The sequence below is a fragment of the Heterodontus francisci genome, chromosome 3, assembly GCF_036365525.1.
Source record: "Heterodontus francisci isolate sHetFra1 chromosome 3, sHetFra1.hap1, whole genome shotgun sequence".
NCBI lineage: Eukaryota > Metazoa > Chordata > Chondrichthyes > Heterodontiformes > Heterodontidae > Heterodontus > Heterodontus francisci.
Genome location: NC_090373.1, coordinates 186,622,889 through 186,639,373, shown reverse-complemented (window position 1 = coordinate 186,639,373; position 16,485 = coordinate 186,622,889). Strand labels below are relative to the sequence as shown.

The 16,485-nt window shown below is 44.7% G+C and overlaps 1 protein-coding gene across 2 annotated transcripts in view; it reads left to right on the top strand.

The window, feature by feature from the left end:
• Positions 1–233: 233 nt before the first annotated feature.
• Positions 234–16,485, top strand: part of LOC137365075 (xanthine dehydrogenase/oxidase-like) — a 162,208-nt gene continuing 145,956 nt past the window's right edge. Inside the window, exons 1-3 of one of the 2 annotated variants that reach the window (XM_068027900.1) lie at positions 234–372; positions 8,751–8,830; positions 12,103–12,160. In XM_068027900.1, the coding sequence (XP_067884001.1) occupies positions 8,771–8,830; positions 12,103–12,160 (118 nt within the window). In that variant the 5' untranslated portion in view covers positions 234–372; positions 8,751–8,770. Of the gene's footprint in view, positions 392–8,750; positions 8,831–12,102; positions 12,161–16,485 lie in introns of both variants that reach the window. The other variant, XM_068027899.1, reaches the window with a different exon arrangement.

The following is a 16,485-nucleotide window of genomic DNA, read 5'->3' as shown; positions in this document are numbered from 1 at the left end:
TTACCTTGTGAAGAAATAATGCAGGCCTTTGCTCTCCAATGGCTGCATTGGAACGATGTTATCTGGGGGCCATATCTTTCAATAACTTTACTGATTATTGATTTAACTGGTCATGGCCATGCTAGTTCAATATTGGGGCTCAGCATTGCTTCACCAGCAAGAGAACATGACTGAGGTGTCATTGGACTCTGGGGCAAAATCTATTCAGCTGCGTGTCCAAAAATAAACAATACAAAGTGCATTTTAGACAAAGCTTTGCGTGTGGCAAAGGATATCCCTCGGAGATCAAGAGATGGTGTTCTTGTTTACAAGACTGTGTAGACCTTAATCTGGAGCTTTGAGTGAAATGCTGCTTCTCTAATCGCAGAACAGGTACTGTTACCCTGTGAAGGTAAGACAATCAGCAATGGTGACTCCTGAATGGATGATGTGGAAAGGTTAAAGAAGCCGGGTTTACATTCCTGGGAAAAGAGATGACTTTGAGGTGACTGGATAGGAACTTTCACAATGATGAACGGGATCGTAATCTTAAAATTACGCTACTTCAGAGTGAAATCAGGAAATAATACTCCTTGCAAAGGTTATTGGAAATCTAGTCTTTGCACACCCAAAACAGTGTGGATGCTGGTGTAGTCATTTGATGTTTCCAAAACTGAGATAGATGTGGGCATCGCTGGCTCGGCCAGTATTTATTGCCCATCCCTAATTGCCTTTAAGAAGGTGGTGGTGAGCTTCAATCACTGCAGTCCATGGGAGGTCGGTTCACCCACAGTGCTTTTAGGGAGGGAGTTCCAGGATTTTGACCCAGCGACAGTGAAGAAACGGCGATATAGTTCCAAGTCAGGATGTGACTTGGTGGGGACTTGGTGTTCCCATGCACTTGCTGCCCTTGTCCTTCTAGTTAGTAGAGGTCACGGGTGTGGAAGGTGCTGTCGAAGGAGCCTTTGTGCATTTCTGCAGTGCATCTTGTAGATGGTACACACTGCTGCCATTGTGCGTCGGTGGTGGAGGGAGTGTATGTTTGTGGATGGGATGCCAATCAAGCGGGCTGCTTTGTCCTGGATGGTGTAGAGCTTCTTGAGTGTTGTTGTAGCTGCACCCATCCAGGCAAGTGGAGAATATTCTACCACACTCCTGACTTGTGCCTTGGAGATGGTGGACAGGCTTTGGGGAGTCAGGAGGTGAGCTACTTGCTGCAGGATATCTAGCCTCTGACCTGCTCTTGTAGCCATTTATTTATATGGCTACCCCAGTTCAGGTTCTGGTCAATGGTAACCCCCAGGATGTTGATAGTAGGGGGTTCAGCGATAGTAATGCCATTGAATGTCAAGGGGAGATGGTTAGATTATGTCTTGTTGGAGATGGTCATTGCCTGGCACTTGTTTAGTGCAAATGTTACTTGAAGAAGGTTGGGCCCAGGACACTACCCGGAGGAACTCCTGCAGTGATGTCCTGGAGCTGAGATGATTGACCTCCAACAACCACAACTATCTTCCTTTGCGATAGGTATGACTCCAACCAGCGGAGAGTCTTCCCCCTGATTCCCATTTACTCCAGTTTTGCTAGAGCTCCTTGATGCCATACTCGGTTGAATGCTGCCTTGATGTTGAGGGCGGTCACTCTCACATTACCTCTTGAAGGGCGTGAAGGGATTATGGTAAAAAGGGAACGTTAAAATTTAAATTTGTGTGTTTATGTTTTACTTCATTACTGGTTAAGGATAGTTTTATAATAAACAGTGGACTCCGCCCACCTCAGTCATAAAGGAGAGCTACAGGGAAAGGGTGAAAAGTGGGATTGGCTGAGCTTCTCTTGCGGTGTGGATTCTTCCTGCCTTAGTTTTTAATGAGGGTCAGGACTATTTCCGGTCGGCTGGATCTTACGGGAGGTGGCCAGTTAACAGGCCACTTCCATGTCTTCTATCGAATTAGAGACAACGGGTGGGAGCGGGAGGTAGGCGCTGGATGTGGGGCAGCCTAGTTAAAGGGCGCCTGCCATTCATGACTTTCGCTGCATGGAGAGTGATTGTGTTGAGTGTGCCTCTCCCTGGAAAATGTCTGAAGTTGAACCAAACTGTTTGCAATCTTGCTGTCATATTTTGACCCTGAGATGAGCTTCCAATCGCATCTGTGCCAACATTTCCACCTCGGTACCATTGCCCAACTCCGTCCCTGCCTCAGCTCATCTGCTGCTGAAACTCTCATTCATGCATGTATTCCCTATAAACTTGACCATTCCATTGCACTCTTGGCTGACCTCCTGCCCTTCCCACAATCTACCCTCCCTAAACTTTACTTTATCCAAAATTCTGCTGTCTGTGCCTTTACTTGCACTTGGTCCCGTTCAACCATCAGCCTTCTGCTCACGGACATTGGCTCCCGGTCAAGCAACACCTTGATTTTAAAATTCTCATCCTTGTTTTTAAGTCCCCCCCACCATGCCCTCACCCCTCCCTATCTTTGTCATCTCCTCCAGCCGCACAGCCCTCTGAGATATCTGTATTCCTCTAATTCAGGTCTCTTGAGCATCTCGATTTTAATTGCTTCACCATTGCTGCCTGTGCCTTCAGCTGTTTCGACCCTAAGCTCTGCAATACCTTCCCTAAACCTCTCTGCCTCATGACCTTGCTTTCCTCCTTAAAGATGCTCTTTTAAATCCACCATTTTGATCAAGCTTTTGCTATCTGCCCGAATTTTGCCGCATGTAACTTGGTTTCAAATTTTGTTGAAGTGTCATCTGCAAATTTGGAAATATTACATTTAGTTCCCTCATCTAAATCATTAATTCATATTGTGAATAGCTGGGGTCCCAGCACCAAGCCGAGAACAGGCTTGAAGAGCTAAATGGCTTACTTCTGTTTAAATATTTCTATATTTCTCTGACAAAATAGATCAGGCCAGGATTGAGGGAAATTTTCAGCTCGTCCCAAAGATTTAAGTCAATTAAATGTATTCATCGAATCATAGAATCATAGAAAGTTTTAGGCACAGAAAGAGGCCACTTGGCCCATTGTGCCTGTGCCGGCCAAAAGCAATCCACCTATTTAATCCCATATTCCAGCATTTGGTCCATAGCCCTGCAGATTACGGCACTTGAGGTGCATATCCAGACTCCTTATCAATGAGTTGAGAGTTTCTGCCTCAACTACCCTTTCAGGCAGTGAGTTCCGGACCCCCACCACCCTCTGGGTGAAAAAATGTTTACTCATCTCCTCTCTAATTTTTCTACCAATCACTTTTAATCTTTGCCACTTCGTCACTGACCTCCCTGCTATGGTGAATGGACCCTTCACCTCCACTCTATCCAGGCCCCTCAAAATTTTGCATTTCAATCAGATCTCCCCTTAGCCTTCTCTGTTCCAAGGAGAACAACCCAGCCTATCCAATCTTTCCTTATAGCTGCATTTTTCCAGTCCTGGCAACATCCTCATAAATCTCCTCTGTACCCTCTCTAGTGCAATTACATCCTTTCTGTAATGAGGTGACCAGAACTGTACACAGTACTCAAGTTGTGGCCTAACCAATCGTTATACAGTTTCAGTATAACCTCCCTACTCTTATATTCCATATCTTGGCTAATAAAGGAAAGGATTCCATTTGCCTTCTTAACCACCTTATCGACCTGTCCTGCTACCTTCAGGAAATTCACTCCAAGGTCCTTCACTTCCTCTATGTTAATATACACCACAAAAAGCAGGGGACCTGAGCCCTGCAGAAAGCCACTGGAAACAGCCCTCCAGTCACTAAAACAGCTGTCAACAATTACCCTTTGTTTCCTGCCACTGAGCCAATTTTGTATCCACCTTGCTGCATTCCCTGGATCCCATGGGATTTTATTTTTTAACCAGTCTGCCATGTGGGACCTTGTCAAAAGCCTTGCTAAAATCCATGTAGACTACATCAACTGCACTATCCTCATCTATTTTCCTTGTTACTTCTTCAAAAAATTCAATCAAGTTGGTCAAACAAGATCTTCCCTTAACAAATCCATTCTGACTATTCTTGATTAACCTATGCCTTTCTAAGTGACAACTTATCCTGTCTCTCAGAATGGCTTCCAATAATTTGCCCACTACTGAGGTTAGACTGACTGGCCTGTAATTATTCAATCTATCCTTTGCTCCCTTTCCTTTTGTCCCTTGAGGCACAACGATAGCAATTCTCCAATCCTTCGGCACCACACCTGTATCAGGTGAGGACTGGACAATGATGGTCAGACCGTCTGCTCTTTCCTCCCTTGCTTCTTTTAACAGCTTACATTTCATCTGGCCCTGGTGCTTTATCAACTTTCAAGGATGCTAATTCCATTAATAATTCCTCTCTCCCTATGTTTATCAAGTCCAATACTTCACACTGCTCCTTCTTAACTAAAATATCTGCATCGTCCCCCTCTTTTGTGAAGACAGATACAGAGTATTCATTAAGAACCATACCAACATCTTCTGCCCCTACACATAGGTTACCTTTTTGGTCTTTATGGGCCCTACTCTCTCCTTAGTTATCCTCTTACTCATAATGTATTGATAAAACATCTTTGGGTTCACCTTGATTTTGCTTGCCAATATTCTTTCATGCCCTCTCTTTGCTTTCCTAATTTCCTTTTTGATATCACCCCTCCACTTTCTATACTCCTCTTGGCTTTCTGTAGTATTGAGTTCTCGGTGTCGGACATAAGCTTTCCTTTTCTGCCTTATCTTACCCTGTAAGCTCCTGACATCCATGGGGCTCTAGATTTGGCCCTCTCACCCTTTTTCTTTGTGGGAACATGTTTACTCTGAACCCCTTGAATCTCCTCTTTGAATGCCTCCCACTGCTCTGACACTGATTTACCTTCAAGTAGCTGTTTCCAGTCCACTTTCGCTAAATCATTCCTCAGTTTAGTAAAATTGGCCTTGCCCAAATTGAGAACTCTCATTCCTGTTCTATCTCTGTCCTTTTCCATAATTATGGTAAAACTGACTGAATTCCGATCACTACCACCAAAATATTTTCCCACTGCCACTCCTTCCACCTGCCCATCTTCATTTCCTAAAACTAAGTCTAAAACTGTACCCTCTGTTGTTGAACTTGCTACATACTGGGCAAAAAAGTTCTCCTGAATGCACCTCAAGAATTCTCCTTCCTCAATTCCTTTCACATTAAAACTATTGAGCAAATGAAATTGTTCATTACGATGTATTCAAAGGCAACCAACAATATACTCAGCTCCTTTAACATACAAGATGTCTTGAGGTGCTTTACAAAGGTATATTAAAAGGAATAGATACTGAACTGTGAAGGACTGTTTACATAGAAGATTTATGGCACTGAAGGAGACTATTTAGCCCATCATGTTCATGCGTTGTTTAGGAAAGGTGACTGGAGGCGAGGCCAGTAAAGTGGGTTTTGAAATCTTAGAAATAGAAAAGTATGAAGATTTAGGGAGGCAGTTTCAGAGAGTAGGGCCTGGGTGACTGTATACTTTGCCATTTATGGCATAGCAAAGGGAGGGGGAGATGCATAGGAGGCCGGTAGCAAAAGAATTGGAAAGGGAAGGAGGACATAAATGTCAAGCCGGGAGAGTTTGCAGAACAAGAACGTGGAGAGAGTTAAAACTGAAGTTGAAGATTTTAAATGAGCTGCATTGGGGATTGGCAGATCAGAGTAGGCTTGTCGGGTCCAGGTGGTAGGCAAATGGGACAGAATGTAGGTGGATGTATTTTGAATTGATTGGAGTTTGTGGGTGATAGAAGGCCAGGAAGGAGAACATTTGAGTAATCGATTCTGGGTGTAAAAGTGTTACAGCAAAGGAGAAGATGAAGGGGATTGTCATCTCCGTATGAAAGTTGACTCCATACTGGCCTCTGATGGTGCCAAAGAGCAGCATATAGTCAAGGAGAGAGGGAGGGGGTGAACCTTGGAGCAATTTTGTTTTTGGAAAAGCAATATATTATTTACATTGAGAGAGACTGCAGAATGCTGTGGTATGAAGCGAACTGGTTGTCCTCATGCATGAATCACAAAAAGTTAGCTTGCAATAATTAGGAAGGCAAATAGAATGTTGGCATTTATTGAAAGGGGATGGAGTATAAAAGGGAAGTCTTGCTACAACTGGACAGGGCATTGGTGAGACCACACTTAGAATACTGCTTACAATCTTAGTATGCTTACTTCTTTTTTTTTTCTTTTTTTTTCTTTTCTTTCTTTTGGGCCTCCTTATCTCGAGAGACAATGGATACGCGCCTGGAGGTGGTCAGTGGTTTGTGAAGCAGCGCCTGGAGTGGCTATAAAGGCCAATTCTGGAGTGACAGGCTCTTCCACAGGTGCTGCAGAGAAATTTGTTTGTCGGTGCTGTTGCACAGTTGGCTCTCCCCTTGCGCCTCTGTCTTTTTTCCTGCCAACTAAGTCTCTTCGACTCGCCACAATTTAGCCCTGTCTTTATGGCTGCCCGCCAGCTCTGGCGAATGCTGGCAACTGACTCCCACGACTTGTGATCAATGTCACACGATTTCATGTCGCGTTTGCAGACGTCTTTATAACGGAGACATGGACGGCCGGTGGGTCTGATACCAGTGGCGAGCTCGCTGTACAATGTGTCTTTGGGGATCCTGCCATCTTCCATGTGGCTCACATGGCCAAGCTTACTTAAGGAGGGATATACTTGGAAGCAGTTCAGAGAAAGCTCACAAGGCTGATTCCTGTGATAAAGGGATTTGTCTTATGAGGAAAGGTTGAGCAGGTTGGGTCTATACTGATTGAAGTTTAGAAGAATGAGAGGTGATCTTACTGAAACCTATATGTTTCTGAGGGGGCTTGACACGGTGGATGCTGACAGGATGTTTCCCCTCGGGAGGGGAGTCTAGCACTAGGGGGCACAGTTTCAGAATAAGGCCTTTTACGACAGAGATGAGGAAGAATTCCATCTCCCAGAGGGTCGTATTTCTTTGGAATCTACTTCCCCAAAGTGTTGAAATCGATAGATTCAAGGGTTATGGGGAACAGGTCGGAAAGTAGAGGTAAGGCCAAGATCATATCAGTCATGATCTTGTTGAAGGCTGAGCAGGATCAAGGGGCCGAATGGACTGCTCCTGGTCCTACTTATTATATTCTGATGTTGTTCTTATGTTCTGAAGATGACAGACAGGGGAGGGAGAAGGAGTCATTGCAGGAAATGCACTGGCTGCACACGGATTGCTCAATGGAGCAGGCAATGGCGAGTGGGAGGAGCTGCCTTTTCCATTCCCAGAAAAATGTGTTTCAGCGGGGCTATTAGACAGGCTCGCCTCCCTCCGCCCCATCCTTCCCTCCCTCCCTCCCTCCCCTCTACCATCCTTCCTGCCCTCCCTTCCTCCCCCTATTCCATCCTTCCATCCCTTCCCTCTCCATCCTTCCTCCCTCTCCCTCCCTAATCCTTCTCTCCCTCCCTCCCCATCCCCTCCCTCATCCCTCCTCCTTCCCTTCCTTCCCTCCACCTCCTCCATACTTCCCTCCCTCCCCTCCCCATCCCTCGCTCCCTCCCTCTCTTCCTCCTTCACTCGTTCCCCTTCTCCATCCTTCTCTTCCTTCCTGCAACATCCTTCTTTCCATCCCTCTCCCCATCCTTCCCTCTGTCTCTCTCCCTCCTTCATTATTCCTTTCCTCCCTCCCCATCCTTGACTCATTTCCTCCTCATCCTTCCGTCTCCATTCCCCATCTTTAACTCCCCTCCACATTCCTTCCCTCCATCCCCTCCTCATCCTTCACTCCCTCCCCTTCCCATCCTTCCTTTCCTCCCTCCCCCTCCTCCATCCTTCCCTTCCTCCACACCCTTCCCTCACTCCCCTCCCCCCCCCATCCTTCACACCCACCCCTCGCTGCCCCATCCTTCCCTTTTCCCATCCTCTATCCTTCCCTCCTTCCGCCTTCCATATCTTACATTCCCTCCCATTCTCTCCATATCTTTCACCTTCTTACATTCTTGCACCTTTCTTCTCTCTCTCCTACTCTCACCCCATCATTCTCTTTATCCCATACTCACCCCTTCCCTATTTCCCAATTCACCCAGCCAATAAACATTCTGAATCTTGACACATTCTTTGTTTTTATGTGATCTCTGATCATAAAGAATCCACTTTTCCATTGTTTCAGATTGTTCTAATTCTTCTTTTGCTTTTTCATTTCACACAGAATTTTCTTTTGAATCTCCTTTCCTTGGTTCAGATTATTACTTTTCATTCTTTGTAAGTCACATACTGGGAGGTGAGTGAGGTATGGAAAGGGGTGAAGGGCTACCCATCACCCTTGTGCTCGCTGACCTACATTGACTCCCAGTCAAGCAAAGCCTTGATTTTAAAATTCTCATCTTTTTATCAAATCCCTCCAGGTCCTCACCCCTCCCTATCTCTGTAACTCCTCCAGTCCCAAAACCTTCCAAGATATCTGCTCTCCTCCAGTTTTGGCCTCTGACTTTAATCACTCAAGAATTGGTGTCTTCAGCTGTCTCGGCCCTAAGTGCTGGCAATCCCTCCCTACACCTCTCCACCTCTCAACCTCTTCCTCCTTTAAGACACTCCTTAAAACTCACCTTTTTGACCAAGCTCTTGGTTATCTGCCCTAATATCTTTTTATGTGGCTTCGTGTCAAATTTTGTTTGAAAGCCCTCCTATGAAGCACCTTGGGGCATTTTACTATGTTAAAGGTGCTATATAAATACAAGTTGTTGTTATCCTCATGAATTAAGGAGGGCTGCACTGTATGCTGTCTAATAGCCTCTTGGTTTTGTTTTTTTAACAGCTGAGAAAGAAAGCAGTGCTATGGGGAGCCTCACAATGAAGGAAAGCGATGAGCTTGTTTTCTTCGTGAATGGACAGAAGGTACGAGAAACTGGCTGAGAGGTCTGTGACTGTCACGCAGCGAGTAAGAGATCATTGGCTCCTGCTCCAGCAATGCCTCGATTATAAAATTCATATCCTTGTTTTCAAATCCCTCCATAGCCTTAGCCCTCCCTATCACTGTAACATCCTTCAGCCCTACAACCCTCAGAGATATCTGTACTCTGCCAATTCTGGCCTCTTGAGCATCCCAATATTAATAGCTTTACCATTGGTGGCATTGCCCTCAGATGCTTGGCCCTGAGCTCTGGAATTCTTTTCCACCTCTCTACATCACTCTCCTCCTTTAAGACACTCCTTAAAACCTACCTCTTAGACCAAGATTTTGGACACCTGTCCTAGTATCTCCTTATGTGGCTCGGTGTCAAATTTTGTTTGTTAGTCACGAGTAGCTTACGGTGCTGGATTGGAACTCAGAAGTCCCATTATGGCAAGTTGTGAAACTGAATTTGATAAATCTGGTAATTTATAAGCTGGCACCAGATAAAGCCCAACCTGTTTACTAATTTCCTTCATGGAGGGGTAATCAGCCAGCTCTGTCAGGTCAAGACTGATGCCAGCTCTACATTACATTATTGACTCGTAACGTCTTCAGAGCAATCAGGGATGGACAATGAAGACAGTCCTTCGATTTCCAATCAAATCCAAAGCACAAAAATAAAAACAAAGTAATGCACCCAAACTGGACACTATGGAATCAAAATCACTGGTGTCATCCAGCAGTGAGGCCACCAGAGTTTATAGAGCCAATGGGAGAGCACCTCACTTCCAATGTACAAGCACTTCTTCGGGTCACCCCTGGTATTTGCCTGCCAGGCTGGTGGGAGGACCTGTCCATGGCCTTCCTGGCCTCTTTCTTTAGGGTTCCAGGTCACTTTCTTCCAGGTGAGGTTCACATCTGCTCATGTGGAGGCAAGTGCACCTCCCTTCACCTGAGCTCCACTGGAGAAGTCTAAGGTCACCTGGACACAATTTCTACCCCATACAAGGCAAACAGGAAACTTTAACAAATGGCAGAAACGCAGTGTCCGCTTTTTCACTCAGACTTTCACAGGAGTTAAAGAGAAATACCCCAGGGAACCACTTTAAACATTCACTTCCTCCACCATTGGTGCACAGTGATAACGGTGTGCAACATCCACATTTACACTGCTGCTACTCACAAAGTTTTCTTTGACAGCATCTTCCAAACCTGCAGCCTCCACTACCTAGAATGCCAAGGGCAGCAAGTGCATGGGAGCACTTCCCATTTCCCCTCCAATTTGCATACCATCCCAACTTAGAAATATATCGGTGTTCCTTCATGGTGACTGTGTCAAAATCCTAGAACTCCCTATCTAACAGCACTATGGCAGTACCTTCATCACATGAACTGCAACAGTTCAAGAACTAAGCTCATACCCACCATCAAATGGATGGGCAATAAATGCTGACCTTGTTAGTGATGCCTTGTCGATGGTGGAGAGGTTTTCAGAAGTCAAGAATTGAGTCCCTCACCACAGAATACACAACCTCTGACCAGCTCTCGTAGCCATGGCATTTATGTGGCTGGTCCAGTTGACTTTCTGGTCAATGATAAACCCCAAGCATGGGGCATTCAGTGATGGTAATGGATTGAATATTATAGGGAGTTGGTTGCACTGTCTCTTGTTCGAGATGGCCAATGCCTGGCACTAATGTGGTGTGAATCTTACTTGCAATCAGTGAGATGGTAAGAAAGGGGGTTCTAAAGAATTTTTTAAACGTGGGAGAATCAGATCAATTGAATTAATTCTTCACAATAATGTCACATGTGAAGACAATGTAGATGCTCCAACCCCAGTTATTTTGGTCCGGGGAAGAACACATTCTGAAAACATTCAAGGAATTATATTTATTTGCCCTTGAGAGATAGGCAAGGTCAGCATTTGTTTCCCATTCCCTAGTTGCCCTTGTGACGGTGGTGAGCCTTATCCTTAAACTGCTGTCATACTTATGGTGCAGGTACTCCCTCAATGCTGTTAGGTGGGGAGTTCCAAGCACTGATGGAGAACTGACGCTATGTGTTCAAGTCAGGATGGTGTGTGACTTAGAGTGAAACTTGGAGATGTCATTCATATACAGGTACAACAAGCAATTAGGAAGGCAAATGGCATGTTGGCCTTTATTGCAAGGGGATTGGAGTACAGGAATAAGGAAGTATTGCTACGATTGTGCAGGACTTTGGTGAGACCACATCTGGAGTACGTGTGCAGTTTCTCCACACTTAAGAAAGGATATACTTGCATTGGAGGCAGTACAGTGAAGATTTACTAAATTGGTCCCTGGAATGAGAGTGTTGTCCTATGATGAAAGGCTAAGTAAAGTGGGCCTGTATTCTCTGGAGTTTAGAAGAATGAGCGGTGATCTCATTAAAACATTCGAACTCCCTTCCTAACAGCACTGTGGGTGTACCTACCCCACATGGACTGCAGCAGTTCAAGAAGGCAGCTCACCACCACCTTCTCAAGGGCGATGAGGGATGGACAATAAATGCTGGCCTGGCCAGTGACGCCCACATCCCATGAATGAATAATTATGGAGCCAATCATTTAGGACTGAGATGAAGAGAAATTACTTTACTCAAAAGATTGTGAATCTTTGGAGTTCTCTACCCCAGAGGGTTGTGGATGCTCCATCGTTGAATACATTTAAGACTGGGATAGACAGATTTTTGATCTCTCAGGGAATCAAGGATAGGGTGAGTGGGCAGGAAAGTGGAGTTGAATCCTAAGATCAACTGTGATCATTTTGAATGGTGGAGCAGGCTCAATGGGCCATATGGTCTACTCCTTCTCCTATTTCTTGAGGTTTTGTGTTCAAGTGTTGCCCTTGTCTTTCTAGCTGGTGGAGGTCATGGATTTGAAAATTGTCCTGGGGTAATGGTGATGGGTCCTTGAATCTCTGCAGCTCCTTGTGGTGCTTCCAAGTTGCTCTTCAGTTGGAGAATCCAGGATTTTACCCAGAAACAATGATGGAACGTCACAAGGTGCCATGCGATTTAAAATGAAGAAGGTTGTGGGAAAAGGTGTTAGAACTTAAGGAATTGTAGCTGCTCCCAATCCCCCCCCCCCCCTCAACTCCCCGCCAAAATTGAGTTGCCACCATTTTGAGTAGTCAACTCGTAGTTTGAAATTCCTGAACTCATGAGGGAATTGAAAGAGTCAGATCCAACCTTGTAAAATGAGCTGGTTACTGGCTAAACTTTCTGTCTGTTTTTCTTTCATTGTTCACAGGTTGTGGAGAAAAATGTGGATCCTGAATTGAACCTTCTAACCTACCTGAGAAATAAACGTATCCTTGAGAGGTGACCGTCAGTTTGGACAATTGATGACTCCCAGTGTTTGATTTGGGGAGGAAGGGAAGGAGGTGTCTTTGACTCTTGCAACAAGTCCCAAATATGATGAAAGGCCACCTGAAAATTCTGTTCCCTATAATTATCCAGCTCTGCAGATATAAGTGAAATACATCAAATATGTTTCCTTCTCTGTCTCTTCACCTCAGAAGGCAAGGCCATCACTTTTACTTGTCTAACATCACCATCCCTTTAAAACAATCTGTAATAAGAATCGGAGAAACTGGATCAAAGATTTTCTTCCCATTCCACGCTGTTCAAAATGTCCAACAATTTAGATAATAGCATGCGATTAAACATGCAGCGATGTTACACAAGGTAGTTGAATAAGCAGTGATATTGGAGTATTTTATTAACTGATGCAGAGGGATATGATGGCTTGTCTATATTATCATAGAATTTACACCACAGCAACAGATCATTCAGTGCAACTGGTCTGTGGAAGTGTTTATGCTCCACATTATCTTCCTCCCATCCAAGTTCACCTAACTCCTTCAATAAAGCCATCGAATCCTTTCTCCCTTATGCACTTATCTAGCTTCCCCTTAAAGGCATCTATGCTATTCACCTGAAGCACTCCATGTGGTAGTAAGTTCCACATTCTAACCCCTCTCTGTGAATTTATTCGTGACTATCTTTTATTTGTGGTCCCTGGTCTACTCTCAAGAACACCTTCTCAATGTCAACCCTATAAAAACCTTCCATAATCTTAATGACCTCTATCAGGTCACCCACGCAGTCTTGGCTTCCCGTGAGAAAAGAGTCACAGCCATTTTAATACACACCCCTGCTCTCATAACCACATATCTGTCCTAGGCTTGCTGCAGTGTTCCAGTGAACATCAACGCAAGCTTGAGCAACAGCATCTCATTTACCGATTCGGCATGCACAGCCTGCCAGACTGAACATTGAGTTCAATAATTTCAGAGCATGATGGGCCCCCTTTTTTATTTGCAGTTATTTTTTCTTTTTTTAATTCTATTTTAGTTTGTTTCATCATTCATTTTTTTTTACCATGTGCCTGCCCACTGTTCTGTTTTTATATTTGTGCTTTGGGCCAGGGCTGTTAATTTTTCTATCCATTAACACCCTCTCTGCACTAACACTTTGTCTTTCAGCACACCATTAACATATTATTTGTCTTTGCTCTATGACCTTCTTGTCAGTTATTCTCAGTGACCCTGTCCTATCAACACCTTCTGTTTTGTTATCTCTTGCCCCAACCCTGCTTTATTTGCTTAAAACCTATTACATTTACAGAGTCATAGAGAGATAAAGCACTGAAACAGGCCCTTCAGCCCACCAAACCCGTGCTGACCATCAACCACCCATTTATACCAATCTTACATTAATCCCAAATTCCCTACCGCATTCCCTCCTACATTAATCCCATATTCCCTACCACCTACCCACACTCGGGGCAATTTACAATGGCTAATTTATCTATCAACCTACAAGTCTTTTGTGGTGGGAGGAAACCAGAGCACCCGGCGGAAACCCACACAGTCACAGGGAAGACTTGCAAACTCCACACAGGCAGTACCTAGAACCGAACCCGTGTCGCTGGAGCTGTGGATGTTAACCACTGTGTCACTGTGCCACCCCAACCTTTCTAACCTTTGCCAGTTCTAATGAAAGGTCACGGACCTGAAACGTCAACTCTGCTTCTCTCTCCACAGATGCTGCCAGACCTGCTGAGTATTTCCAGCATTTCTTGTTTTTATTTCAGATTTCCAGCATCTGCAGTATTTTGCTTTTATTATCACAGCCTCTTCAATGTTTGCTGATAGTTATAACAATCATGGATGGTACCATCCTTGTAAATGTTTATTGCACCTTCTCCAGTGCCTCTATATCCTTTTTATCAGAATATATAAAGTCTGACCTGATTGGGAAAGCGTATCTATTTTCTGGTTACTTTATTGAACCTCCTTATATCTTATGTTGATTTTAGTTCTTACAGGTGCTTTCCATTATGGATAATTACCTTGTGGGCAGGAGAGGTGGAGGTGTAGTGGTAATAACACTGAGCTCATAATTAATACCTGTCAGACCTGCTGAGTATTTCCAGTATTTCTTGTTTTTATTTCAGATTTCCAACATTTGAAGTATTTGGCTTTTAATTTATCATAGTAATCAAGAGTCCCAGGCTAATTCACAGGGGACCAGTCACTGGTGAAATTTAAATTAATTTAGTTCGGAAAGATCTGGAAGTGAGAGCCAGTCTCAGTAATAGTGCCATGAAAATATCATTAATTGTCTTAAAAGCCTCTGTCTTAAAAACCATTAATGCCCTTTAGGGAAGGAAATTAACCGTCCTTACATGGTCTGGCCTACATGGTTGACTCTGAAATGGTCTAACAAGCCACTCAGTTGTCAAGGTCAATTATGGATGGGCAATAAATGCTGGCCTTGCCAGTGAAGCCCACATCCCAGGAAAGAATTTTAAACAAGAGAGTCACATAGCTTGCTGGCCCAACTAAATCCACTGTAAACTCCATCACATGCCCAATTGATTCCTCTCGAAACTCCATCACTGGCCCAATTGGTTCCACTGTAAACTCCATCACTGGCCCAACTGGTTCCATTGTAAACTTCATCACTGGCCCAACTGGTTCCACTGTACACTCCGTCACTGGCCCAACTAATTCCACTGTAAACTCCATCACTGGCCCAAAGGGTCCAATGTCAATTCCATCACTAGCCCAACTGGTTGCTCTCTAAACTCCGCCACTGGCCAAACTGATTCCACTGTAAACTCCATCACTGGCACAACTGGTTCCTTTGTAAACTCCATCACTGGACCAACTGATTCCTCTGTAAACTCCATCACTGGCAAAACTGGTTCCTCTGTAAACTCCATCACTGGCACAACTGGTTCCTATGTAAACTCCATCACTGGCACAACAGGTTCCTATGTAAACTCCATCACTGGCACAACTGGTTCCGATGTAAACTCCATCACTGGCCCAACTGGTTCCTCTGTAAACTCCATCACTGGCACAACTGGTTCCTATGTAAACTCCATCACTGGCACAACAGGTTCCTATGTAAACTCCATCACTGGCACAAATGGTTCCTCTGTAAACTCCATCACTGGCACAACAGGTTCCTATGTAAACTCCATCACTGGCACAACTGGTTCCGATGTAAACTCCATCACTGGCCCAACAAGTTCCACTGTAAACTCCATCACTGGCACAACTGGTTCCTACGTAAACTCCATCACTGGCACAACTCGTTCCTCTGTAAACCCCATCACTGGCACACTTGGTTCCTATGTAAACTCCATTACTGGCCCAACAAGTTCCACTGAAAACTCCATCACTGGCACAACAAGTTACACTGTAAACTCCATCACTGGCACAACAGGTTCCTCTGCAAACTCCATCACTGGCACAACTCGTTCCTATATAAACTCCATCACTGGCACAACAAGTTCCACTGAAAACTCCATCACTGGCACAACAAGTTACACTGTAAACTCCATCATTGGCCCAACTGGTTCCTCTGTAAACTCCATCACTGGCCTAACTGATTCCACGGTAAACTCATCTCTGGCCCAACAAGTTCCACTCTAAACTCCATCACTACCCAATTGATTCCTCTGTAAACTCCATCATTGACCCAACTGATTCCACTGTAAACTCCATCACTGGTTCGACTAGTTTCACTGTAATCTCCATCACTGGCCCAACTGGTTCCTCTGTAATCTCCATCACTACCCAACTGGTTCCACTGCAAACTCCATCACTACCCAACTGGTTCCACTGTAAACTCCATCACTGACCCAACTAATTCCATTGTAAACTCTGTCACTGGCACAACAGTTTCCACTGTAAACTCCGTCACTGGCCCAACGGGTTCCACTGTGAACCCCATCACTACCCAACTGGGTCCACTGACAACTCCATCACTACCCAATGGGTTCCTCTGTAAACTCCATCACTGACCCAACTAATTTCATTGTAAACTTCGTCAAGGACACAACTGGTTCCACTGTAAACTCCATCACTGGCCTAACTGGTTCCTCTGTAAGTTCCATCACTGACCCAATAAGTTCCACTGTAAACTGCATCACTGGCTCAACTGATTCCACTGTAAACTCCATCACTGGCCCAACTGGTTCCTCTGTAAACTCCATCACTGGCCCAACAAGTTCCACTGTAAACTCTATCACTGGCCCAACTGGTTCCACTGTAAACTCCATCACTGGCCCAACTGATTTCATTGTAAACTCCATCACTGGCCCAACTGGTTCCAC